Below are 26,263 nucleotides of genomic sequence, written 5' to 3' on the forward strand. Positions count from 1 at the left end.
GTATTCATGAAAAGGTTAAGATATCTGTTGCTGGTTTCCATTACTAACAATATCTATCCTAGCTCAGAACATGCCCATCTTATACATGATCAGACAATGGCTATACTATTTGCAAATAATGCTTCCTCACTGTTTCCTTTTTTAATTTTAGTAATTTATGAATACTAGCTGCATATTACAAACCTACCTGTGATTGTGCAAAGATTAGAAAGTATATGTTTGGCAACTGATATGTAACACTGAGGAATGAGGAGAGTTTACCCAGCAATTCTTTACGTGTTCTGCTTGCAATTTCTTTAATTTCCATACGAGATAAAGGGAGTGAGTGCATAACTGGAAGAGAGGTAATGCCACTCGATGTTGTAGTAGTGATGACCTTGGGAGCCAAAGGTGACTTCAGAGGTCGTTCAATGCTTCGCCCAACCAGATTGCTTAGAGGTATTTTGTACAGTTTTTTGCATGGAACTTCACCTGAAACACAGAAAGAAAAAAGGAATATTACATTTCCACAACAGAATCAGTTCTTAATTCCAAGTGAAAAGTCATAAAGACAAGCTATACTTGTTGAGCTGGGCACTTTTTAACTGCAATGACAAAGATCTTTCTCGCTCTAGAGATCTTTCAATACAAATAAGCTAGGAGAAGGAAGAAATACAAGCCATTTGACTTAGAGAGAAAAAGAAGATTGACTCTTGGCAACATGATGAATCAGGAGCAGAACCAGGAAGTGAATTTATATGACCTGTGGCTGATACTCTGACTATTACACTGCACTCTGTGCAGTATTTCCTGTGTGTTTTAAAGTACTGCAAACACATTGGAGCTTGGATCCCAAGTAATTTAAAGTATGACTCCACTTAGGTAACACAAAATACCACATCTTCCTAATTCCCAGAAGAAAAAGAAACCAAAGTCCCAAACTTACCATCAAATAAGAAATTTGTGATTACCTTCTCTTTTTCCTATCTGCTAACAGTAAAGCAGCAGATTTAAGGAAGAAAGGTGTACACACATCTTACATGATTTAGTTGATGTTCCCTTGTTTCTCCTTCATTGTTACTCTACAGATTGACCGCTCACAGACCATGTTACACTAAATCGTCTGTGCAAAGCTTTTCAAGGCTTCTTACTTTTGTTTTGCAAAAGAGCTTCCGCCATTCAGTGCTAATTCAGCTTTAACAGAAGGAATAGCATATGTGAAATGTCAAGCCTTCTCACAATTTTATGCCCCTTTTTGCATTATGACTTGTGGTCACATTGCAAAAGAGTCATCAAGATATTGAGGTTTAATTCCTCCCTTCCTAAATAAAGAATTTATTTCTTCAGAACAGTGCTACCATGTATTCAGAAAGGATATTACAGTGCAAAAGCTCAGCCAAGTGCTTTATATGTGTGGAAAATAGAAAATCTCTTATCCTCCACACTTTCAGGTAGGAGCTCACATTTTTTTTTTTACCATCTTTACTTAAGACCAGCCGCACTGAGATTTGATAGCTGTTGAAATGATTAGAGATCACACTACCTTCTAGAGAAGGAAGAGGTAATTCTGGCTTTTCGTAAGCTGTTGGTGTTTGAGGAGAACTCTTTGAACTCACTTCCTTAGAGCTGCTGTCAGATGATCCACTTACTGCAGCAGTTGCTTTAAAATAAATATCCGACTGAAATGACAAATAACCCATCATTAGCACTTAATCATCTTCTTTCTTAATCATCTTCCGATTCTCTTTGTCCTTGATATAAACTAGGAGCAGACAGATGAACAATTATTGCAGATAAAGTAAGCATGTATTTCGGTTTTGTTTGTTATGTTTTTAGTGGCAGCAACTTTTTACGTTAATTAGAACCCACCACATCACAGAAATAGCCAAACAATTTTTCTGTCTTACCCTTGATGCTACAAGTTGAAGGTCAGGCACAACTGCTGTGTGGACTAAGTTCCCATTCACCACTAATCGGATCTCAATGGAATCAGTAGTGAAGGCAAGAATATAAGGGAAAGCACAGACTGCAATGAAATAGAAGTTATTTGGCAAGGAAAAATGGTTAAAGCAAAAGTTTCTTGGATGCTCCATGAAAACTGTTCTTGACCTCTTCTGGCATGTTCCTCTTTTATGAAAAGTGTTGTCTAACATATTGAAGAAAATTCCACTCTTCATGCCTGGCAGAATATAGAGGGAATGGAAAATGAGAAACAAAAAAGAAAGGGGAAACAAGTTCAACAAAGGATGAACTTGCTACCAAGGCTCCACTTTTCAAAATTATCAGAAACTTAAGTCAAGTGGCATCATGAATGTAACATGCTTATTCCCAGAACACTGGAATTCCACCAGAGCCAAGGGCAGGCAAAAATAGTAGCAAAAAATCATCTACTAAGAAGAGATCTTTTCTTACCAACAGCATAAGGAACTTGATTCCAGCTGAAGTGGAAGTCATAAGCTGATGGCTGGACAAGTGGAGAACGTCCACTGAAAGGATATACCTTTCTGTACTGACAAACATCTGCAGCAAAATAGAAAAAAGAAGCATCCGTCACTTTACACTGTAAGTGACCACCACTCATTTTATAGGGAGATTTGCAGAAGGGTGGACATTATGCACACAATCAAACATTCCTGTAGAAGTCCCTCTATAGCCAAATAGCTAAGCAAAAGTTGCTTTCTCTGTGAACACACTGGAAAGACCAAAATAAAAGACCTACGTTTTAATAAGCTGTCATATTTCACAGAGTAAGTATTACTGTTTCAGCAGTTTCCAGGTCCCTAATTTGCCTAAAGATACAGAAACAGGCAAGAAAACTTCAGAAAGCAGTGTCTGCAGAATTGTATCTCTGCCCTTCAAGTAGTCATATGTTCATGTAATTGACATTCTTTGAAGACTGTTATGCACATGCATTATTACAGACACCAAGATTTCATTAATCATATAACCTGCACATCTATAAAACAGGTAGTATGACTAAAATGCTTGCATTTGTAATTTCTCCAATATGCATTTAAGTTCTAAAGAATCTATTTTGACAAACTTTCAGATACAGACCTAGACTCCAATGAAAGAAGATCTACATATGTAGACTGAGCTATTACCATTTCTGGCCTTCCCTAAACACTTACAGTTATAGCACAACAGTAGACCAGCTTCACCATCTTCATATACATCAATAGCTGCAACAAAATTAACCTGCAAGGATAATGGAAAATATTAACAAACAGGCAGAGGATACTGTAGTTATTACAACTGGGTTGTGATTAAAAAGCAATACAATCAGTTGGGGAAGTGCACAACCACAGGTAAAAGTAAAAAAAAAGAGAAATAAATAAATAAATTTATAAAAATAGGCTTATTTTGTAATGTAATTTTCAGGATGTTCTTAAGATGAAAATTAGTTTCCTTTGTATTTGGTTCTGTACAGTACCAAACATTCATAACCATACCCCACTGTAAAGCAATAAAAACATAACTTATCTAGCAATATAAATTTTTGGAAATAGGATGATTTCAGAAAGCTGTGAATCAACATGATACATTAAAGATAACAATTCTTTTCAAAAAGTGATCTTCCAATACACATCATGACTAGCAAAAAGATCAGATACAACAATTACTGGTTCAAAACCAGTAACATTTACAGAGGTCAACATGTAGGGATATCCTTAGGTACATTAGGGATGTACCTAAGGATTACTGAACAGTCTGAATTTACAAATTGAAAAGCAATGCTGGTTAAACCACAGTATTTTTTACATAGATTAGGCTACATAAATTCTCTCAATTCAATTTTGGTTTTGTCTTTTACATTTAGATTAAAAACAAACCAAAACAGCCACGAAAAGTAGGATATCTGTTCAGAAAATGAGATCTTATTAGTGAAATGCATAAGGTCACATTAGACAAATGCTTCCCAAAACATATATACTATTTGGACAGGGAGAAGGCTGAGAGACTGATTCCATGAACAGCAGTTCTTTGATTTTCCTTCACTGAAGATTACTGTGCAGGTCAAGAACTGTTAAGAAAACCTAAAAGTTTATGCATCCATACCAAATGCATTTTGACCCGTCTTTTGTAGTGACTGAAAGCCATTGCTGCCCTGTTGTCCAGAGAAATAAGCAGGCAACCCATTTCAACATCATAAAAATCACTAGCTCAGCTCATATTAATCATCTGCTTTATTTGTCTTCCTTGTATATAGAAAATAAGGATTCCAGGGTGGAAAAGAAATGGGAGTGGTGGATGGTGATTGTGATGTACTTCTCCATCCCCATTCTTTACTTCTAGTTCCTCCTCATCCAGATTAAGATTGATTCCCAGTGCTGTGGAGAAGTTTACACTTGATCAACCATGCTAGGAGCACCTCTTCATCACTGGATCCAAATAAAAATAGAGATGATTTAAAAAGAAGATGATTATCAAGAACCATCAAATGAAAAAAGTAGCCCCATATCTCATTAACAACAACTGATTACCTGTGCAAAATCTTCCTTTTTTTTTATTGAGTCTAAAGCTACATGTCCACATCTCTATTTAGAAACTATACTGGAACTTTTTTCTGAAAACAAAGACATTACCTAAATCCTCTCCCTATCTCCTAGGCAGATAGAGATTCCATTATTCATTGACTGGGCAGCAGTTTCTTAAATAGAATGATAAACAATATGTAAATATTTTAGATACATGCACATAGGCAAATCTGAACAAGATACCACTGGTCAACCACTGAAGTTATTTTGAAGCAATTTTTTAAACAATAAAATACTGATCCACAAAAATAAAGCAAAAAGCTAACTACTGGCTAAGAAAGAAGAAAAATTAATTTTTTGACAACAACAACATTCCAACAACACAGGCTTTTTCCCCAACATAATATCTTATAACTACCTCTCTTGGGAGTTATCATCATGTATCCCAAAAGGAATAAATACCACAGAGTGTCCTAAAGCAGCGGTTATAGAAGTAAGAAGTAGCACACATGAGCATCTCCATAAATTATACTCCTAAGCGGTCAGCAGAGCATGCACCGAGTCTGCAACAAATTATGCTCAGTGAGGGTCTGCCAAAAAAGTTTCAACAATGAAAACTTACCCTGTTTGTTTCAACATGATGCAATCTATAGGACTCCCCTGTACTCTCATTAATTAAATCAAACTGATGCCGATATGCTACACAGATCATGTTGTCACTGTCTCCAGTAGGTCCATCCACCAGTGTCATAACCACTGGAGGGTCAGAAAGGCATATTTCCTATAATGTAAATAATAGAATTACACTCTTTTTCAAGTTCCTACTGTGGGTGCTGCAGGTACTTCATGATTTTAAAGAGATGTTTTCTAAGCACAGAAGCATAACAAAGAACAAGCAGACACAATCCTTAAAAAAAATCTGAAAGTTTTATTTAGCATATATAGGAGTGATCTCCACCATATGGCTTCTCACTTTTATTTGTCTGTAGGTTCAAGATGATAATGCATACTCTGCCTTCCCTGCACCCCCCACACTAGCTGAGTGCTGCTCAGTGTGTTAAGATAATTAGTGACTAGATTACACATACCCGGATGTACTGGAACTCCTCTACTGGAGATTCAGGAGACAACTGCAGAGAGGTGCTGATGGAAGCGTTGTCCGAATTATATTTCTTTGTGACAAGAAGTAGCTTGTTCCGAATAGCTGCAACAATCCTCAGTTCGCTTCCGTGGTGAGTATTAATGGCATACAAATGGCAGCCTGAGGAAATAATGTTCTAGACTCTAAGTGGCTGGGATAGGGTCTGATTTTTTCTTTTGTTTTTGTATGATGATTAGTACAACAGGGCTCTGATGGATGACTTGGCAAGACAGAATTAAAAACTCCTCAATAGGATTACATTGACTTCTAGGAAAAGACAAAAGCCCATGACCCTTTTGGAATCTACTTTTACTCTTAATCCAAAATACATGGATTGTCACTATTCTGCAACTTCCAGCTTTTCAAAACAGCTTACTTCTGAAGACCAGCAAACATTTATTTCTACAAAAATAATGGGCAACACCCAGACTAATCTAAGCAGTACTGTTTAATAGGGGATCTGCCAGTGTGCCAGTCCAGCTTAAAGTGTGCTTTATTTCAGCCAAATATCCCCACAAAATTCTTCTCGTATCTCCCAACCCTGAAATCCTAATTTTTCTCTAAAGCTTTTCATCATTAGCAATTTCCAAGTAACAGGATTTTTTTACAACATTCAAAAACGCCATGCTGGACTGTACTAGTGTAACTTTCAAATATAAGCTAAGCAAATTTTTAATTGACTTGTCCAGAGGAAAAAACTATAAGTGAACACCTACACCTGCCTAAAGAGAGCTAATAAGCCCCCTGGCAACTACCAGCATCAAAGCACAGTGGATGTTTTTAACACAGGATAAGGATAACAATATCACCTTTTGTTCTCTCCAGTTTATTTTCTCTGCAGTCGTATTTGCTTCTTATGACTTTTTTAGTCTCTATATCTTTTTGGACAGCACTGAGTCTGAAGACAAGGATACGAGAGTCTTTCCCTGACGTATGGAGAGAACCAGGAAAAAAGAAGTTAAAAAAAGAACACGGTAGTTTGAAATTAATACTTCTGATGAGAAGCAGCACCTGACAAACAGAGCAAAAAAAAAAAAAACAAAACCAAAGCATAATACCTCTCTGGGAACAGAAGACTTACGAACTCTGTAGGATTTACAATTCTAGTAACCAACCCCTTCAGGACAGTAGCCAAGTTTCCCACTAGGTGGTGCTGCACCAAAGAATGATCTGAGAGCTTCCAAAGATTGAAATGCACAATATTTTGCAAATACATAAAATCTTGCAAAATAACAAAAATACAACAGATATAAACTATAGGGCAAGAGTGAAAGGGTTTACTTTAAGAGCTGGAACCATGCAGGTGAGCAACTGATAACTGGATCCTCAACAGAGTTTGAACCCTTCAGGATACAGAAGGGTTTTCTCTGGAAATTTCACAAACTAAGTTTTGATATTACTACACTTGCCAGATCTTCAGAAACGTCACCCATTCTCCAGGTGTCTTGAGAGAACTGCAAATGGCTCTCATGTAGTTTGAGCTAGTTCTGTAAAATCTCATGGTGAATTTCACCAGATGCAACCAAACTGGGCAACTCCCAGTGAGACAGAAGGAACCATGTTTTACCCAAAGCTTGGGTAAGCAGAACTTCAGCAAATACTGAGGAAACAGACATAAGAGGGTAAAAAATAATAAACCAACTATATCTGTAATGCTTTCCTGATACATAAAGATCCTGATCTTCCTTTGTGTATGTTCCCTTTATGAAAATCAATCATAGACTACTCTCTTATTGGGTAAAAACTACCTCACTAAAAAAGTGCCCATTTTATGCACATTTAATTAAGCCTTTTGAATGAGACAAAATTGTCACAAGACATACATATCCAGCAATACCCGGAGTCAGGCAAGGATCCAAGAACAGGGACCTCTCCTACCTTTGTCTGTTCGGGCAATCAAAAGATCCAGAGCTTCCAACACATTCATCTGCTTTATTTGGAGAGTTTTATCAAATACTTGCACTGACGGTTGACCATCTAAAAAAGAAACACACATGTATTCAAACCCTAGTAAAACTTTCTAGATGCTGGTTTTGAACCATTTCTTTCTCCTAATTAAAGTCGTGGGTTTTTTCTTACAGAAATGAAGAGAAAAAAGCCCAAAAAGAACTGCACAAAGTGCCTACATGTGCCACAGCATCATAGTCAATACTTCCACACAGGACAGTTTTAGTCTTGTCATGAATCAGATAAAGCGACTGAAATCTAAAAGTGACATTCCTTTGGCAAGTTTGAGAATTATGACCAAACACTAACTTCATTCTCTTAGTCCAGCTGGCCTTATGTAGCACACAGAGGATTATAAGGGGTCAGAAAAGCAATATCATTGCTAAGGGAAGAAGTAGGATTCCATTGTCACATAAGCCCTTGGCTTCATGCTCACTATTGTCAAGGGCTAAGAAAACCAGACAAGCCATTTAGACATCTCTTGAAACTGGATGCGACCTCCTACAGTTTTTCAGATGGTCAAGAAAACAACATCTGAAATAAGAACACATTCAGAAATCTGCATTAACACTAGCTCCCCAATATGGCTTGATTCTACTGCAGAATGAATTTTTGCAACTAGGTTACATAAATGTAATAGACTTACTTGGATTAGTAACTATCCCCTTACATAAAGACTTACTAACTAACACCTGAACAGAGTTTATGAACACACATTTTCAAGAAAATGGTCAGATAGATAAAAATTGACACAAAAACACTAGATCATTTACTAACCATCTATTAACAAGATGCCAGCATCTGTAGAAACCAGCAAGGACTGGCCCCAAGAATCTGCACAGACAACCTCATGAGGAAAATTACTGCAGAAAGACTGAGATTCCCAAGGCTATGAAGTAACATAAGGGATACATATTAAGTACACTAAAAAATACAGATCATACAGACACAGAATGTGATGGACAATGGCAATAACATGTAAATGCATTTAGCAGGATACACTTCCAAACAGTATATTGCTGGAATTTGAAACATCAAAACTGAAATAATTTTCTGGCAGAGGACTTCCTGCATCAATTGCGGTTTGGAGACTAGTAAGTGAGGACACATACCTGAAATGCTAGAATTAAAACACATGCAGCTGAAACTCGGTGCAACCATCATGCAATAATTTTTTTCATTTAAAAATCCCAAACCTATATACTTAAAATTTATGTACCACTACGCACACGCAGTTTGCTTACATTTTATGGTTCAGTTTGTGATGCTTAGGATGCTTAGTGACTAGCACATGGTACAGTTTCTGCCTTTCCGCAAAATTGTTCTTCCATCCTGTGTTCTCTGTACTTACCTCCCAGGGCCTGCCCCATCTCTCCCAATTTATATATTAGTTGGAATCTCCAAAATTCTAGAAGCACTTCTGAAGCTTCTGTATTTAAAACACATGCAGAAGAGTGCAGCTGGCATATTTTACTCCCTAATGACTTCAAACAAAATCCAAATGAAATAAAAGGAACTGTAAACACAACTGAATCCTGTTTCAAACATGCTGAAATTAAAGATGATTGCATATGGAAGATGTCGCCTTCATTGAATTTTCTCAGGTATAAAAATGTCCACACTTGCTTTAACTTGAGAAGTGTTTCTGCCCCCAGGCTCATCCTTTATTAATCTAATAGTGACTGCAGAATCACTTTGACACTGTACCTTTCATATTTTCTGCTGCAGCATCTAATTACAGAAGTAAATATATATATATATACACCATACTACATAATGTTTAAATGTTCCATAACTACTCTGACAGTTTCACTCACCTCCTTTTTACAAAAGCTTGTGGTTGCCAAGTTAGCTGTGGTATCCCCTCTCACAGTGGTTTTCAATTTCAATGCCTAATACAAACAGATGTTTTATTTAAACTGAGTTTTTATCAGCAATACCCAATAAAGACTATATTTAAAGGACATTTTAGGACTAGAAAGTAATTCCAGTTTGGAATTCCTATGCCATTTTAAGTGATGAAAAAAGAAGCAGAATTCTGTATCCTCAACAATGTCAGATGGTTACTAGTATCTTCTCTGCCAAAACATACGTTGGCTGTTTCCTGGTTAGTTTTTTTTCTTTTTGTTTTGTTTACTTGCTTCCTAAATGGCAACTCAGAAAAGAAGAGTCAAACATAGTAACAGAGAAAAACCTCCACCTCAAACACTAAGGCAAACTATATATATATATATATATATATATATATATAGATAGATAGATAGCCAGGCATCCCCCTAAGGTATGATTTTTACAACCTTCATTTAACTCATGTACGATATAAATATTTCTGCATGTTATACCTCATGTAGGCTTAACAGACAAATACTTCTATTCATGTTTTATTTTAATGTAACGTACAATAATGCAATACTACAAAACTATTTCTGATGACAGAAAACTGCATTGATTACCTTGCAGTTATGTCAGGATTTAAAGTCTAACAAAAGGAGTGACACAGCCTTTTTAAACATAGCTGCATACCTTCTAAAGTGATCCTACCTGACCAAGCCGAACAAACTCTGCTTGTCGAGCTTCCTCTCTTTTCCGTGTTGATTTTGGGGACTCTGGTAACACATCACTGAAGGATCTTCTATTAAGCATGTTCTAAAACAGAAAATGTTTCTTTCTAACTGCACAGCTTCTCAAGGAAGAGAAACTGCAACTCTTCCAATCCTTCAGTGCTTTACCTTACATACAGCTTGTCATAGTTTAGCACTGTCATGTTCTGTACAATCATACCACAGGAATATGTGACATGAATACACGAAATAGAAAAGTTTAAGCAGATCTATACAGATAAAAGAAATAAACATTGGTCAAAAAAATAGCACCTTGTTAGTTTTAGAAGTACTGAACTTAGTTAAGAATCACTTTAAGAGTAAGTCTAAGTCTTCATCATCCAAAATAAAGTTACCTCCTAGCTACCCTGGGGTAAGAATCATCCAAATTTACACATAACAGAAATGCAGATTTTATGGTGATGAGACTAATGCCTGTATTTATAGTATCTAAATTCCCTATCCCCTTGCCGCAGGTAAGCTTACATGAAGTATGACATTTTTATGCTTCTCCTCACACCTGGTGAAGAGTCCTGTCCAGAAAGGACTGTCTGTCAGCTTTCATATAACTGTAAAGTAAGTTACACAACAATCAGTACTTAGCTTAGTCATATGCAATTCAGTGCTCATCAGGATTACAGTCCTTTAAAGTGACAGAACATTCAAGCTACTAGTTAGAACAGGACAGCACATGTGAGGGATGCAGAAACTTCAGACTTACATTTCCCTTGTGTAGGTCAGGCATCATGTCTTGGTATAAAGAGCGGATCAGCATGTCTAGAGTGCGTTGACGTTTCTGAGAAAATGTTGGTGTTTCCAAGGTGGCTTTTTCACCATTTATTACTAAAAGATTATGGAAAAAAGATACACTACGTAAATGAACTTCAACAATTATCCACCAACTCTAGTTTGCCTCTGTATCAAAACACCTGCTCTGCCCCTGTTAAAATTGCCTCCTTTTTGCCTTTTTAAAGAATAACTCTCCCTTAAGTTAAAGGAGAAAAATTAGTAATAGAATAATTCCACATGGCATCAGAATAAATACCTAAGTAATAAAATTAAAGACAAACTGCCAGTCAATTTAAGTACTAAACAATTTAAACACACAAAACAAGCCATCAAGCTCCTGTCAGGTTTAATTGTGATCAACATGGTAAATTTGCAAAGATTCCTTTTTGATGATTTAGAAGTGTAAATACAGGTCAATGAAAATTGGAACTGGATGATTACAGAATTAAAAAGTGCTGCATAGGCACCCTTCAGCACCTTTAAGAATACATTCAGAGAGACGCTATTCTCAGGTTTTCAGAGCTACTTAATTAACACCTTTATTACTAAATAATGAACAGCATTATAAATCCTTACAGATCTCCCAAGCCCTTTTCAAAAACACAAAGCTAAATGTGGCTGCATGTTCTGCAAATGTGAAAGTCAGCCTCTGTCTAGTAGCCTGAGAATATTTTTTTTTGTTAATCTAACAGTTTGATGAAACTGACATCCCAACTATGCTACAGATGTGAAAAAAATAATTGCATTCAGATCAGCAGAATACATAAGAAAATGCATATACATTTTAAGCATCATCAATTTTAATTTGTTAGCACAATTATTTAAAGAGTGTTTCTAGCAAAAGAAAAACTGACTTACATTTCACCAACACAAAATCCCTGAACTCCTGGTGATTTGTAAACACAGGTGGGGATGGAAGGGGAGGCCCAAAGAGAGGAACACTTTCTTCTGAAAATATTTTCAGCCTATTGAAAGTACAAATCTTTATCTACATTGAAAGTCACACTCAAACCCTACCTATTTTATAGACACTATTCAGAACCGTAGGAAAAAAATGGAAATTGTTATCTGGTTGTCTTACATAAGAATTTCAAAGGGCATAACAAAAAAAGATTCACTTGGAATTACTCAGCAGAGCGAAGTTACATTTCTTCTACACAAACTAACACGGGGACACAGAATTAGAACAGAACTTCGCAGTTCTACTCATGCAGCAATAGTTTGAGTGGCACTAGCAAAATACAGTCCTATTCAAAAACACTGTAAAAGAACAAGTCTTCACCTACAAAATATGTCCTCCTTTCAGATTTCCACTTTCCCTATGCATTCACCACACGCATGAAATATTTGACACTTTCAAAGTAACAATAGCTTACAACATACGAATCTGTAGCTTGGGAACAGCAAATTCATATTTACTGAGGAAGACAGAGTCAGAATAACTTCTGTGACAGCTGGACCTGTCAAGTTATTTTGATCCATAAGGAATCCAGCATAGCAATATTGAATGGCAATACCCACGCCTATTTGTTCACCAGGGCATAGCTTCTTTAAGATAAGTAATCATTCTTGGCTATTTCAAGTGATAGTTTGCTGACAAGTCTTCCAAGTGGCATGTGCAGATGACACAGGTCACAGCAAGTTAAGTGGCAATATTAGATTTAACCTGTATCTGCTGTTTTAGAAACCAGACAGAATTTACTTTCTCCAAAAACCAGCAGTGACTGACTGATATTGAGTCTAATGGATCACAACACTTTCATATGGTCTTTTTTCTTGAAAGCTTAGGAACTGCATACAGTTTGAAACGCAGTACTACATTTGCATGAATATTGATCATCCTAATATTTGTTTCACATATTTGAGACACAGTTTCATAGACGCCTTATGTCTATTTAATTACGTCCAGGTAAAAAAGCAATCATTTATAACTACAAAAGGTGTGAAATGTTCCTTAACTAGATCAGAATGAATTATAACAGGGAAAGCCATAACAAAACTGACTAAAAAATTAGACTTCTTGAGTGACATAAAATATAAAGGCATCTTAAGCAGAAATTCAGTGTCAGACCTCATAGTGGTATTGCATTTGAATCAAGGAAAATTTGCCTCAAAAGCCTAGAGCATCCCCTGTTCCTTTTTACTGAAATGTTGACCGCTTGGAAGACTGTCTTCACACACACACAAAAGTAAGAGAAGGAATGAGTTCTATTCAGGCCTACAATCAAAGGACAGAAGGAAAAGTAATGGGGGCAAGCTGAAGTATAATGTTCTAAGGCTGTCATATAGGAAAAAAATACTATGCAACATGTACTAGGGCAAGATGTGTTAAGACTGGCAGAATGAAGCAATTAAGATGGACTGATCTAGTAAAAGTTGCCAGTTACTTAATGCAAGAGAAATTTATCTTACGTACTGCAACTCATTTCCTTCCCCACATAAACAGCAATATAAAAAGCATTTTACCATGGCTAACCCATCTACAGACTATGAGTTTACAATCAGGACTACAATCACTTCTTAAAGGGTAATGAGGGATGTATGCCCAGGTTTCTGTCTCAAAGCAAGAAGAAAAAGAAAGAAGTGACTGCATTTTCACTGCACATTGGAATCATGAACATGTTTTGAACATCAATTTAAACACATTTGCAAGAGGAAGCTGACAAGATCATGAAGCAAAATAAAACTATTCCTTTGCTTAACTGCATGACAGACATGACCCAAAAGAAAACTTAGCTGTAAATAGGAGGCAGGGGGAAAAAAACCCACACACACAAACTGAAGTATCCCTCTTGTCTGGAGTTCGATTTAATGGAATGCTGGAGAAATACAGTAATATGTAAAACTCTAGTAGGTTTTCAGTACATGATGTTCAACTATACAAGTAGTCTATTAAAATCCTTAAAATTGAACTAGTTTGCTCAGCTACAGCCAAACTGAGATTTGTAAGGACGTGTAGTCCATGGCTATCACAACATCACATGCATTAATTGCCACCATCTACGTAGTTTACTACATCATTGATCTCACCAGGTCTGAAAGTTCCAAGCATATCTTTCATAATTTTTAATATTTCATCTAAAAACCAGTTTTGGGTTTGCACCTTAGCTTATGCCTGTTGCAGAATTCAATGCTTCTGATGTTAAGAAACCTGCTACTTATAGCCACTTTAGTGACATCTGTATGCAGTCCATATTGCTCTTCAATTTCTAAAGCACACTTGCTTCCTGGCATGCAAACAGGTGGATCTGTCTGTATGCCAGAAAATTCTCCCATTGCCAAAATGTTTTCCCATTTTCTCTAAACCAGCAGTTATTCATTGTGAAATTATTTGTTAGAATCAGCACTTACCTGTAACTATCATTCTGCTTATTATATCTCACTAAAGCAAAAATATCTGCCATACAGTTAAGGAAGTTAATCCAGTTCTAATAAAGCTGACATGTATTTTAATAAACTTTTCTTTTCGTGCAGTACATTGAAGATTTAATAAAGGTAAAATATATTAATCAAGTCAATGTAAATATAGAAACAATTCTAGACTATACAGATTTTACTGTTTATAAAAGGGGTCCTATATGAAAACGTTATTGCTTGATCAACAGTTTTAAAAATCAAGCTACTACCACAGACACAGCATAAGACATACTACAGAAGTTTGTCTTACTTGTATTTGATATATTTGTGATCAAAAATTCTTTTAGTTGATAAAGCAGCACTGATACTGAACCGTGCTTATACCGAAGCTTCCACTGAAGAAAATATTCCAATGAAACAATTTAGCCAACGGAATTATAGGAAAAATTAGAGAATGATTTAAAGTGCAAGTTATACTAAGGCTGATGCTCTACTGTAGTTACATTGATGTGGTAAACAATTCTTCTTAGTATTTAGGTTCCTTTGATATGTAAAGATTTTTATTATTTTTTCAAACTTTGTTCATTTTCATTCACCCCTAGCAAGTGGGTTCTAGGAACATTTAGTCTGTCTGAGAACTAGGTGTGGAAGTCTTAAGTTTTGTGATAACTTTTTAAAATTCAGCAACAGAGTATAGATGGAAATTAGAGTTTTCTTCTTTTCATTCATTTTTCCTCATTCCATTCCATCTAGTCTAACACATATCAGGTTGGGGTGTACAGATTACTACTATTGTGACCCCTTGGCAATTCCAAGAGACTGCAAAAACAAGTGGCCAATCACATAGTCTTCAAAATCTTTTCAACCCGAAGTCTGAAAAACACAGCCTGTTAAAAAACTGGAGAATATATAGTAAACTGTCTGAAAAATTTGACAAATACTGATCTAAAATACATAAATATTTTAAATAAACAGCATCTAAACATTAAAAAACAATATTGAGTAAAATGCCAAAACTGAAGGCCAAAATAATTTACAAAACCAAGAGAAATGTATTTATAAATTTCTATTTTTTGAAAAGGTATAAAATTAGATTTGTGAAATGATACAAATAAATGCTTTCAATAAAATTATTTAAAACTCACATTCCTGCTTTTACCTTATCTTCTAAGGGATTTAACAAACACTTTGATTTTGCAGACTTGGAAACTCCTAGTCAAGTAGATGGAGAATGCAAAAATGCAACTGTCTTTGTAAAATAATCTTCACTTCCATAAACAGCATAGATGGAGGAATGCAGGACAGAATTAAGAGTAATATTGATCTTAAAAAAAAGAAAAAACATTAGAAAATGTCAGGGAAAAGATACGTGTAAAATGAGAGCGAATCATGGATGGCTTGAATGCTGGAGAAGACTCTTCACCTTCCTGAAATATGATAGTGACAATGTCATTTCCAATATGTCGCTTCCTTTCTACCTGGAAAAAAAAGGAAAACAGGAAAAAAAGAAAGAAGAGGCAGAAAAAGAGATAGATAGTGACTTACACGACATACATAAGTATCTTAGCAATTCTGTGACAGAACAATAAAACAATATTCCCAAACTGCAAGCAGAAAAATTACAGTCAATATGACTGAGGACAATACAAAATCATTACTTAACTATAAGCAAGTAAACCTAGCAGTGACATGGTGCACACACAAGGCAGGTTCTAGAAGAACAGATATGGCATATGTTTAGAAAAACACTCAGTTTCCATAATTAATATTAATTAATCAGGCATGGAAAATCTAGCATTCCAACAAAAGCAAATCTACCACTAGAAAAAAAAAAAGGACAAAACACTCTGCTGAATTATTCTTAAAAAAAAAAAAAATCCTGATTGGCCTCCATTTTCTTCTGTGATCTTGTCATCAGTCCGAGCAAAAAGCATGACAAAACTGACATATGTCAGAATGCATAAGAATAAATGTAAGAATGCATAATAGATAATAAATCAATTAATTTTAAAGTAATTTAGGTAAATCATTATGGATGTATGACGTATACTAAACACATGTGCCTATAAAGTATTTTTTTGTCATAAATACAAAAAGGCCTGAGCAATGAATGGCCGCACATTTGAACAAGAACCTACCTAGTTAATCCATGGCAGTATGATAGCACTTCTTTTCAGTTACCAACCTCAACAGGCTTACAAGGGGAATTTCTTTCAAGCGACATTAACTGCCACTCAAGCAGGAGTTATGCATTACACATGTGAATATTCCTACAATTCACACACAAGGCTAAGTTTCAGTTTTCCTAAAGTCTTTGAGGTAATAATTACAGCAGTGAAGCTCTTCAAGACATCTGAACATCACACCTAATCACCTCTCAGTGAAGCAATTTAGATCTTCTTCACAAGTATCTTCTTTACTTTAATGGAGATGATAGGATGCATTATTTCTAATAAACATAATGAAATTTTCAGCATCAGGTAGGATACTGAGGAAAAAAAGGTGCAAAAGTCTCAAGGTTTACATTTCTCAAATATTAACAGACAAGAATTCCTTTATTTCTTACAAAGTTTTGGAGTTTGTGATTTAACAAATAAATAGGGAAATAAAAGAGAGAGAACCATGTACCTGCTGCTTGTTCTCTCTAGAATATGGTAGCATGGTTGAAACATGGAACATAATTTCATGCCCTTGAAAAACTGTATAGATGGAACAGGTTCCTGTTGTATCATCTGCAAGGAAAGGCAACATTTTAAGGAGGAGTTATCTCCTCTTAAGTTTTCTGAAGATCGAAAGATATTTCAAGTCTTTCTACCAAATCTTCTTCAGTTATCCTTTTTTGTCTGATCCATTTTAGAAAATGTCCACACCACATGTTTCATGTGAGTCCAAACCCAAGTTTGCAACTAATCTGCATATTTGCACTTAAAACCTATGACACCTTTCACCTAGCCTCCTGAAATCACACGAGCCCCAATATCCTTCTATCATGAAGCAAGTAATGTCAGGTTACTGTTCATCTCATTCCAACTTAAAATGAAACCGTTCGCCTTGATAATACCTGTCATAACTGCATTCCATACCAGTGACCTGCATTCCATTAAGATGACCTGACTCGTTCTTGGTGAAGTAGAGCATTTAGTACACATACAAGGAAGCCCGTTTTGGGATTTTTTCATAACCACAATATATACAATATAGACAATATGCAATAAGAAGCAGCATTTAGAATGCAGCTCCACCCTCCCCTTTCATTGCTTCAGATGAGTTCTTACTTTTAGTGTCCAGTCCTCCTCTGTAGCCTGACCAGCCTTTCAAAGTAATTGTGTCACCCAAGAGATGCAAAAATCGTTGAAAGCTTTCACTTCCAGTTTCTACATGTGGGAGGGAGAAATGTTACCAAAAAAGCGCACTCATAGTAATAGAGCATATCTCAAAAATGACCAAAATGAGGAAATGGGTCCTGCTTCCAGGATACAAGTTTCAGCTAAGGTAGTTTCCATTCATGTCTCCCAAGCCTACTGCCTTTCCAGAAACAGCACCCCAATGTGCAGGCATCATCCCATGACATTAAACAGTGACCTCTTTTGCTAGCACCAGTGCTGTTCAAGTGCATAGGAGAACGTGATCATGCTGTAAAAGAGTGAAAGAACTGCAAGCAGTGAGTTAATGAGTTGCCTGCTCCAAATGCCTCTTTTTTCTAAATGTTCACATCACATAATCTATTTCTAGAAGAAATAATTCTATTTCTAGAAGAGAGATTTCACTCTCTTTCAAGTTGTAACAATAGGGCTTCCTACTGCAACTGCCTACAGACGTAGAAGGCCCTATGCTACAATTTTTCACCCAACACATGAAACCAAACTAAACAACTGTTCATATAACCATTGCCTCCCGCCCTGCTTCCAGCTGTAGGCACTACTTTGCTTTTTTTTATTCAGATGAACAAAACAATTAAGGAGAAGGTGAAAAACTCACCATTACTGAACATTTCATCATCTGTAAGCTGACCATCCTTAGCATAAAGGACTCCAAATTTAAAATTCACCGATCCCTGGGAAATAAAACCAAATATTGTATGATAAACAGACAGTCAAACAGAAGACATAAAAATTTGTTTCCTCCAAGGACTTTCGTGTATGTATCTTTGTATACATCCTACACATTAGAACATACACTTTATTCCATCTCCTACTACATAATAATTTAACTTTAAACTTTGATAGCATAGTATATATAATATAAAATTATTAACTAAAATTGGTTATCTATTATTATTAAGTTGGTGCTTAAAGTTATTTTTGCAGTCATGTTCAAAAACATTATTTTTTTTTACTGCAATGAGCAATTGATTACAAAGTCATCATAAGCCCATCAAAATACAAAGCTGTATTTACTGGATGGGTCTGTGAGCTAGAAGTAGCTAGGTCTATACTTACCTCTTGCTCTTCAAGAACCAATAAATCCTGTAAACAAAAGCAGTATTTTTAGCCCACTCATATTAAAGATTCTACAAGGATGATGGTTTTACTTGTGTTTATAAGTTTTGATTTGAAACAGCCAGTTCAATGGATAAAGACAGTTTAAGTAGTATTACATTATTATTACTATTAGCTGCTACTGGAATAAACAAACTAGTAGTATCTATACTTAATTACTTATATTTCCAGAAAATAATAAAGAAAAAGAACCAAACAAAAAAAAGTCACTTCCTACCTTTTGTATCTCAGGATGAAAAATTTCTCTTGGGCTCTTCTCAAATTTATCAAGACTCATAGCACTGAAATGCAAATTAAATAGTGCTTTATAGAAGGGCAAGTACACATTTCAACACTGAACCACAAACTGATTGCAGTTACAATGGTAACAAAATGAATTGTTCAAAGAGCCTCTGTTAAATGGAATGTTTTGTGAAACTGCCATTTCTTTCCCAAAATACTAACTTCCAACACTTCCTAAACTTCTTTTGTATTTTAAAAACAGAAATTAGTAAGACTCTGTGTGGAGATCAGGTTTAAATTTATTCCCTTATAAAGCACAGAGCTCTATTACATCACCCTTCACTTCGGCTCTAAACATAATCACGGTGAGCATTTTAGGAGGGCTCATAACCAAGTCTATTTCTCCCTTTTTCAAGTTCTCTTCTTCAGTAATTCAAGGCAAGTCAAATGAAAAATGAGAAGTTCAGCATCAAATTCACACTTTTTCACTTTGTCTAGTCAAGAACAGACTTTAAAACCACTTTTTGCTGCCTTCAATGATTAAGACTTGCAAAACCATTTTTACAGGTTTTATAGATTTATCATAAAAACCACAGAATGCAAGCTCTGAATTACAGGAAAAGGTACAAATATCTAAACTGATAACTTATCTGTAAATACATACCTTAATATAGATTTCACTGATAATGTTTTTGTGGGACTGTAAGGGAGACATATTTTCTGAGTACCCTGTAAACAAGAGAAGCTAGGATATTTTACAGGACATACCAACTTTTTCTGCATATTCAAATAGGATTATTAATAAAAACAATTCCGTTAAAAAAGGAGGAAGAAAACCAAGGTAATTTTACTTAGCTATATTTACTGCTGATTTAGAGAACAAAAAGTCATGGGTGCTGCAAAGAAAAAAAAAGTGAACCATACATGCCTACAGTAGAATTTTAAAACAATTGCTTGGATAAAAGAATCTCATGGAACATTAAGTAGGAAAAAAGTGAAACCAGTATCAGACCTGCCTATTTTCCTACCATTGTACAAGAAAATCCTAAAAGCAGTAGAAAGTCACTGCCTAAACTGATCATAGGATGTAACCAAGAACAATTTAGGCATAATTTCTTAAAAAAACCCCAACAGTTTAGTATAATGTTATCTGCAAATTTAGTTTAGAGTTATCTGCTATGGTAGAATGATATGTTCTTATAATACAAAATAAAAATATGTAATAAATACTGGAATTCTGAAGAATGAGGAAAAAGCATGTAATAAACATATCCAGAAGAAGCAAACAAAAGTCAGAATGGCAGTTAAGTGTTTGTTTCTTACTGTTTTTCTCCAAAGTATTGAGTGGTATTGAGGAATGCGCTGGTTATTTTGGTCAGACAGTACAACAGACAGAAAGAAAGGGTTCTTCTCTGCATCTGTACCTACATAATTCTGATGAACTGTTGGTAGAAAAACAAGCAGCACCATCACTCATAAGGAAGACATACCCACCCACTCGTGCAGAATCAGAGAGACACCTGTAAACATATGCACTCATACATAAAAGTATATAATTGTCTGCATAAATAAGTATGTACTTGTATACAGCTGTGTAAAAAAACCACCCAAAGAGATCAGTACGGTTTTCAAAGCCAAGAAGGATTTCAAAACACCCCTTTTTGGTAGCAGGGGTTTAACTCCTTACAGACACCCATCCCCTGTTTTCGCGTTAAAAACACATGAAGCGAGGACTTGTTTCATGTATAGGACAGAAAATGTTTTAATACTAAATTAACACCCTACCTTCTTCCATATTGAAATAGTAACAGTTCAAAACTACAGAAACAGCAGCAGCATTTCTGCAAATTACATTTTCATTGATCCAAATTCCAATCCATCCACAAAAAAAATAGTTACCTTTCCCTAAAAAATACTTCAAGTACCATCTTGTATGATACTCTGGGTTTTCCAAATGCACATCCGTTCTGTGCCATGTACCTGGAGCATAGTCTGTATTCTGAAATAGAATTGGGAGACTGTTACATTAAATGCCAAGTGAAAAAAAAGAGGACAAAATACTGGCAAAAGCAAATAAAGAGTGAAATTTTAGCCGTACACTGCTACTTAAAAAGCAAGGATTTTTGCAAAGTCCGTTGTGTGTAGCTGAAATAAAAATTTCTACCTCTTATTTACCCTTTTTTCTAATTTCTCTGTAAGTAGATAAGTCTTGTCCTACTATACCACTCTTATGGGTAACGTCTTAGAATGTCAGTTAAAAGAAGGTCTATCCATGTGGAACTTGAAGACAAGCATTTTTAAAACTTAAATTAATGCCTTCAGCTTTCATTTTCTCAGTTCTTCCCAAATTAATCCCCAAAGAAGTCTCCTTGCTTGACCAAATCATGCTTTGGAAGTTCTTCAGTGCTGTTTCTTATAAGTTAAGGTAAACTCCCAAGCATCCGTGAAGCACTTGCACACTATGACTTAACATGCAAAGAAAAAACTATTCTCCATATTCATTCACCATGTGGCCGTTTAGCACCCACTCTACGAATCTGTGATATGAGCTAATCAGCTTTTGAACTGCATGAAACTGAACCAAAAAGACAGAGAACCAAACACAACTCCCCAAAGAATCAATGCAGAATAGTTAGGTTGCTTTCAACTCTGCAGCCAGTGCTGATGATCAAGCAGATGATCGGTAACAGTTCACTGTTACTATTACTTCAATACACACTGTGCCAAATCCTTACAAGTATCTCCAGAATATGAGGCCTTCTTTCCTCCAATATTAAGATGGTATTTGATGAAAAAGTTTTGCAAAGGAAGATAAAACATGAAGGTAAGTGGCAACCTAATTGTCACTGGACTAGTTGCAGGGACACACTGCGAGTTTAGCAGCAAGAAAGATGAAGGGAATTACTCTCCAAGGCTCCACTCAACCTATTTCTCTCTTATTTAAAGATAAGCACAGCTGCCAAAAGACAGCTAAGAGTCAAAAAAATGAAGCCAAACCTCACCACACCAAGGAGCAAACTTTAAAGCACAGAGGTCAGTTTGAACATCATAGTACCAACAGGAAAGGATAGATATAGAGTGATGAACTAGAGACTAGGAAGCATCATTCAGACATATTTTTCTCCTAACACGATTGAGTGAGCAAAAATGCTACCAAAATGAAACAAAATGCCACAATTTTCAAAGTCCTCTTCCTTAGCAAGTGACTGCAAATGCATCTTTTGTAAGTGAAAAATAACTGAAGCTGAATAATTTTCTTCAGCATTCTATGAGTATTTTTGAGCACTTACCTCACCAGAGGAGCCGTTTTCCACACGGAACCGTCCAGCTCTTTGAATGGCTCCATCAGCATCACTAGATATAAGCTATAAGAGAGTTTAACTTAGAGGTTCTATTTCCAAAAATAGCCATATGATCAGCAATCAAAACTTGCTACCATTTCTTTTTGTTTCTGGCACCATGCCTCCCCACAGAGAGGGGATCAGTCTAACTGTTACCAATTTGACTAAAGATTTTGAATGACCCGGTAAGAACTCTGAGACATAAATGAGATGCTACTGTGGAAAACATGAAGCAGGAAAAGTTAAATTTGAAACATATAGAAATTTGGAAGGGCAAAAAGAACCTTTAAACATCTGTACTCCAAAAATGACACACTTTCATAAAATGCTAGCAGAATTAAAAAAAAAAAAAAAAAACAACCAAGAAATGAGACCACTCATGTGAACTTACTGTGAATTAATAATTATTATAATTAACTTTTTATTTTCCAGCAAAAGACATTAAGTACTAGGAATGAAAGATCCTCTTGCCAGAAAACAGTTTACTTGCATTTTTGGATTAAAACACACATCTTTTATGTAGAATGTATGGAAAGAAGAGAAAGGAACCTAGTGTTCCTGCAATGCAACTTCCAGCAACTAGGCAACGATTTTACACCCAATTTACATACACGTTAGTAAATATACTACCCAAGAACTTTAAAATTACAACTACAGCTTGTAGAAGACTTGCAATTTCATCCCATAGTAACAGAGCTGGAGATAATTTTCTTAACTCCTCCCCACTTCTGTTATCCTACAGTAAATTTATGTAATTTCATTATGACCTTGTAATCAGAATGACACTGCTGACATATTTTTACAATGCAGAAGAAATTGATATAAGAAGAACGTAGTGCCAACTTAATATCTGAATTTCAAGCAAAGGCAGAATAACTGACTGATTCTAGGGAACCATTTTCAAAATCCTAATTCTGACTAGGTCATTTAGTTTTCAGCCCTCTCACACTAGTCATGTGCATATAAAATTACATACACATGTATGTACACAGTTTATAGCTTACATAATTGCTAGTACTTCATTAAATACTACCCTAATATTTTGCTAATTTCCGTTTCTAAGAGGAAAAAAGGCTCAATTTCCATCTGGAGGTAAACACAGTATTTATATAAAGCTTCCTTTCCTGTTAAAATGAAAAATTAATTAATAAGGTAGTAAAAAGATCTATCACAGGTCTGATACATATCTATTCAGAAGTCACTTTATATTAGCTTATAATTTTCAAGTCTAGCTGAGAACGCACATTTTCCAAACTAGATCCAATTATTTTACTTGGAAAAAAAAAGCATTAGAGCTCTGCATTATAAGCTGATAAACTGAAGGACAGGCTATGTATACTTACAAGTTCCACAGATCCATAATGCTTTCTGCTAAACTCTCCACGTCTGCAACCCAGATCTTCAGAGACGGAGCTGGAATACAAACACTTCATCAGTGCACACAAGTCAACTAGCCTTACATTTCCCGCAATGCTATACCCTGCCATTAGAAAAAGGTCATTTCTGCCGAATAGGGTTCACAGCACATAAACTCATTGCCGCAGGGAACACTTCTTACAGCATGCACAATCTCTACCAGCCATTGCAGTCTGGCTTTCACATTACTCCCAAAGCAAATGTCCATGTCCTGACTGGAAGCAAAAGCTATGATTAAATTACTAAGGCATGACACAACCAGAGTTCCAAAGCAGGTGGTGGCTCATAACCATGTTCAAAAAGTAAACTTAATGCCTCAAAGAGGACAATTGCACTATACAACTCAGTAAGACCACATTTACTAGGTTGATTTTTGTCAGTCTTTTTTCAGCCGACACATAATGAGAAAATAAACCAGTATTTTAACGTAAGAGCACAAGGAAACAACAGCATTTCCAAGGTTTCCTTCCACCACCTTAACAAAGATAGCAAACAAAAGAAATCCTAGAACATGAAATTCAAAATCCACCTGCATTACCAACCTCATACCATTGTATCACATTACTCACCGCCTCTTCACAAACTACATTCCACTAATTTGAAGACAGACTGCTTGGCCACAAACCACACCCTTTTGTATCAAAAGCATTTTTCTGACAGCACTCTCAATAATTTATAAAACAGGAGTATATCTGAGCTAATGATTAAAACAAGACTGCTTTAATATTGTCATTTGTGTCCCAATTCAAACTACCTAAAACATACCTAAACTTCAAACACACTAGCAGTCCTTTCACAAATCAGAATTATACCCAAGAGCAAATCTCTGCTTCTTCTCAACCTAACTACTGTATATCACACATCACCTGTTTCATATCTTGTAATTAAAGCAGAATCTCACATCAACATAAACACTTACCATAAACGGTAACCTCATAAAAATTAGGCTTCAATTTAGGCACAGGTAAGATTCATATGATCATGTAATTTGCCTAGGCACATGTACTCCCTAACAAATTCCTGCACCTGCATACCTCTTTGGCTCTCCATTCTTGGTTACCACCAAGATTTGTACTCAACCCTCTGACATATCACATCTGCTAATTTAAAAAATACACTGTGATTAAAATCGACTGTTCATATTAATTCTCTTCATTGAATTTCATCCTTCCTCAGTCCCGATCTAGATAAGAAAAATGGCTGCTCCAGTTATGACACTTTTAGAGTAGTTTTCATCATATTAAGATCATTAAGCACTAAGGAGTTCATCAGTGCTTCACATTAGTTGGGCTTAATAATTTAAAATTTACTTACACTGCAAAGTATTTAAATACAGATGCACCTTTATTCATATGAATATAACTAACCAGCTTCCATGAATTTGTACGGCATCTACATAGTATACTCCACCTCCCTTTCCCATTTTTCTGGAAACATAGGTGCAGTTGTACAAATGAACAGTAACGATGAAGAGGAGAGAGGACTAGCTTCTTCCCGTTTCAACAGAAACTCCTACAAAACAGTCCTGAAAGTTGAACAACGAAGTAAAATTAAACGCATTTGCTAATCTAAACGCAGACGCTTTTTGGACCCTAGCGTCAAATCACAAGTTTTGTCTTTCAGAAATTTAACACTGGAAAGCATTTTACTTGGGGGACGGGAGGGTAGAGGCAGACGGGGTGAGTTTGCAGATTGGACCGGTGCGATCAGAAGGATACAGCCTGCAAGCTCCTCGGGCTTGCCATTCTCCTTGCCATCTATGTGTTTACTAGCCACTACCGGTCCATCCGTTTTCACTGAAGAGAGAGTCACAAGCGCTAACGCAGTCAGCAGCCGTGTAATTCCACTGATATCGCAGCGCAATCTGCTTACAACACTCAATACGCTGAGAAAGCGACTCTGAAGACGCTCGTCCGACTCCGCCCACACCACCTGCAGCAGCCCGAGGGAGACGGCTGCAGCTCGGGGGCTCCTGCGCCTCCGCTAGCCCGCCGCGGGAGCGTCCAGCGCCGCTCGCCCGGGCGGCCCCTCCAGCTCCCGGTCCGCGGAAGCAAAGCACCGCCTCGCGCTCCGCCATCGGAGCACGCCACGCCGCGCACCACCCCACCCGAGCTTAGCCCCCGCCACCGGTACCGCTGAGTGAGGCCGAGGAACCGGGTGGACGCCCCTTCCGCGCTGCTCAGCTCCATGCGGGCGGCCAGACGGAGGCTTCGTCCCTCCAGCGTCGCTCCCGCGGCTCCGTCCCGCGCGGGAGAGGCGCCGGGAGCTCCCGGCGCACATCCCGCTCCACCGGCGCACGGCCCCACGCGTCCGCCCCGGCCCGCCAACCACTCATATGCCGCGTCGGCCGCTGCGTAAGCTGCTGCGCCGTCAGCGAGGCCTGCCGGGAGTTGTAGTCTCGGGCTGAGAATCACCGGTCCGTTCTCCGCCGCCGGGAGCTGCAGTCCCGCGAAAGGATCAAACGGGTTCTTCGCTCCTGTGCGGGGAGGAACCT

General features: G+C 36.7%; 1 protein-coding gene across 1 annotated transcript in view; it reads right to left on the minus strand.

Moving 5' to 3' along the window:
- The window catches only part of GARNL3 (GTPase activating Rap/RanGAP domain like 3), a 28,592-nt gene extending 2,544 nt beyond the window's left edge, over nucleotides 1-26,048 (minus strand). The window contains exons 1-27 of the mRNA XM_084219592.1: nucleotides 25,903-26,048; nucleotides 23,697-23,766; nucleotides 22,303-22,377; nucleotides 20,912-21,011; nucleotides 20,336-20,454; nucleotides 19,677-19,741; nucleotides 19,008-19,071; nucleotides 18,731-18,757; nucleotides 18,270-18,345; nucleotides 17,567-17,665; nucleotides 16,920-17,023; nucleotides 15,661-15,769; nucleotides 14,286-14,331; nucleotides 11,793-11,899; nucleotides 10,867-10,988; nucleotides 10,087-10,191; nucleotides 9,363-9,437; nucleotides 8,323-8,434; nucleotides 7,477-7,575; nucleotides 6,408-6,524; nucleotides 5,546-5,718; nucleotides 5,080-5,238; nucleotides 3,111-3,177; nucleotides 2,392-2,499; nucleotides 1,887-2,005; nucleotides 1,523-1,658; nucleotides 262-471 (exon numbers count right to left, since the gene is read on the minus strand). Of these exons, the coding sequence (XP_084075718.1) occupies nucleotides 262-471; nucleotides 1,523-1,658; nucleotides 1,887-2,005; nucleotides 2,392-2,499; nucleotides 3,111-3,177; nucleotides 5,080-5,238; nucleotides 5,546-5,718; nucleotides 6,408-6,524; nucleotides 7,477-7,575; nucleotides 8,323-8,434; nucleotides 9,363-9,437; nucleotides 10,087-10,191; nucleotides 10,867-10,988; nucleotides 11,793-11,899; nucleotides 14,286-14,331; nucleotides 15,661-15,769; nucleotides 16,920-17,023; nucleotides 17,567-17,665; nucleotides 18,270-18,345; nucleotides 18,731-18,757; nucleotides 19,008-19,071; nucleotides 19,677-19,741; nucleotides 20,336-20,454; nucleotides 20,912-21,011; nucleotides 22,303-22,377; nucleotides 23,697-23,766; nucleotides 25,903-25,958 (2,719 nt within the window). The 5' untranslated portion in view covers nucleotides 25,959-26,048. The remainder of the gene's footprint in view (nucleotides 1-261; nucleotides 472-1,522; nucleotides 1,659-1,886; nucleotides 2,006-2,391; nucleotides 2,500-3,110; nucleotides 3,178-5,079; nucleotides 5,239-5,545; nucleotides 5,719-6,407; nucleotides 6,525-7,476; nucleotides 7,576-8,322; nucleotides 8,435-9,362; nucleotides 9,438-10,086; nucleotides 10,192-10,866; nucleotides 10,989-11,792; nucleotides 11,900-14,285; nucleotides 14,332-15,660; nucleotides 15,770-16,919; nucleotides 17,024-17,566; nucleotides 17,666-18,269; nucleotides 18,346-18,730; nucleotides 18,758-19,007; nucleotides 19,072-19,676; nucleotides 19,742-20,335; nucleotides 20,455-20,911; nucleotides 21,012-22,302; nucleotides 22,378-23,696; nucleotides 23,767-25,902) is intronic.
- Between the last annotated feature and the right edge of the window lie 215 nt (nucleotides 26,049-26,263).

The sequence above is a fragment of the Fringilla coelebs genome (assembly GCF_963513975.1).
Source record: "Fringilla coelebs genome assembly, chromosome: 21".
NCBI lineage: Eukaryota > Metazoa > Chordata > Aves > Passeriformes > Fringillidae > Fringilla > Fringilla coelebs.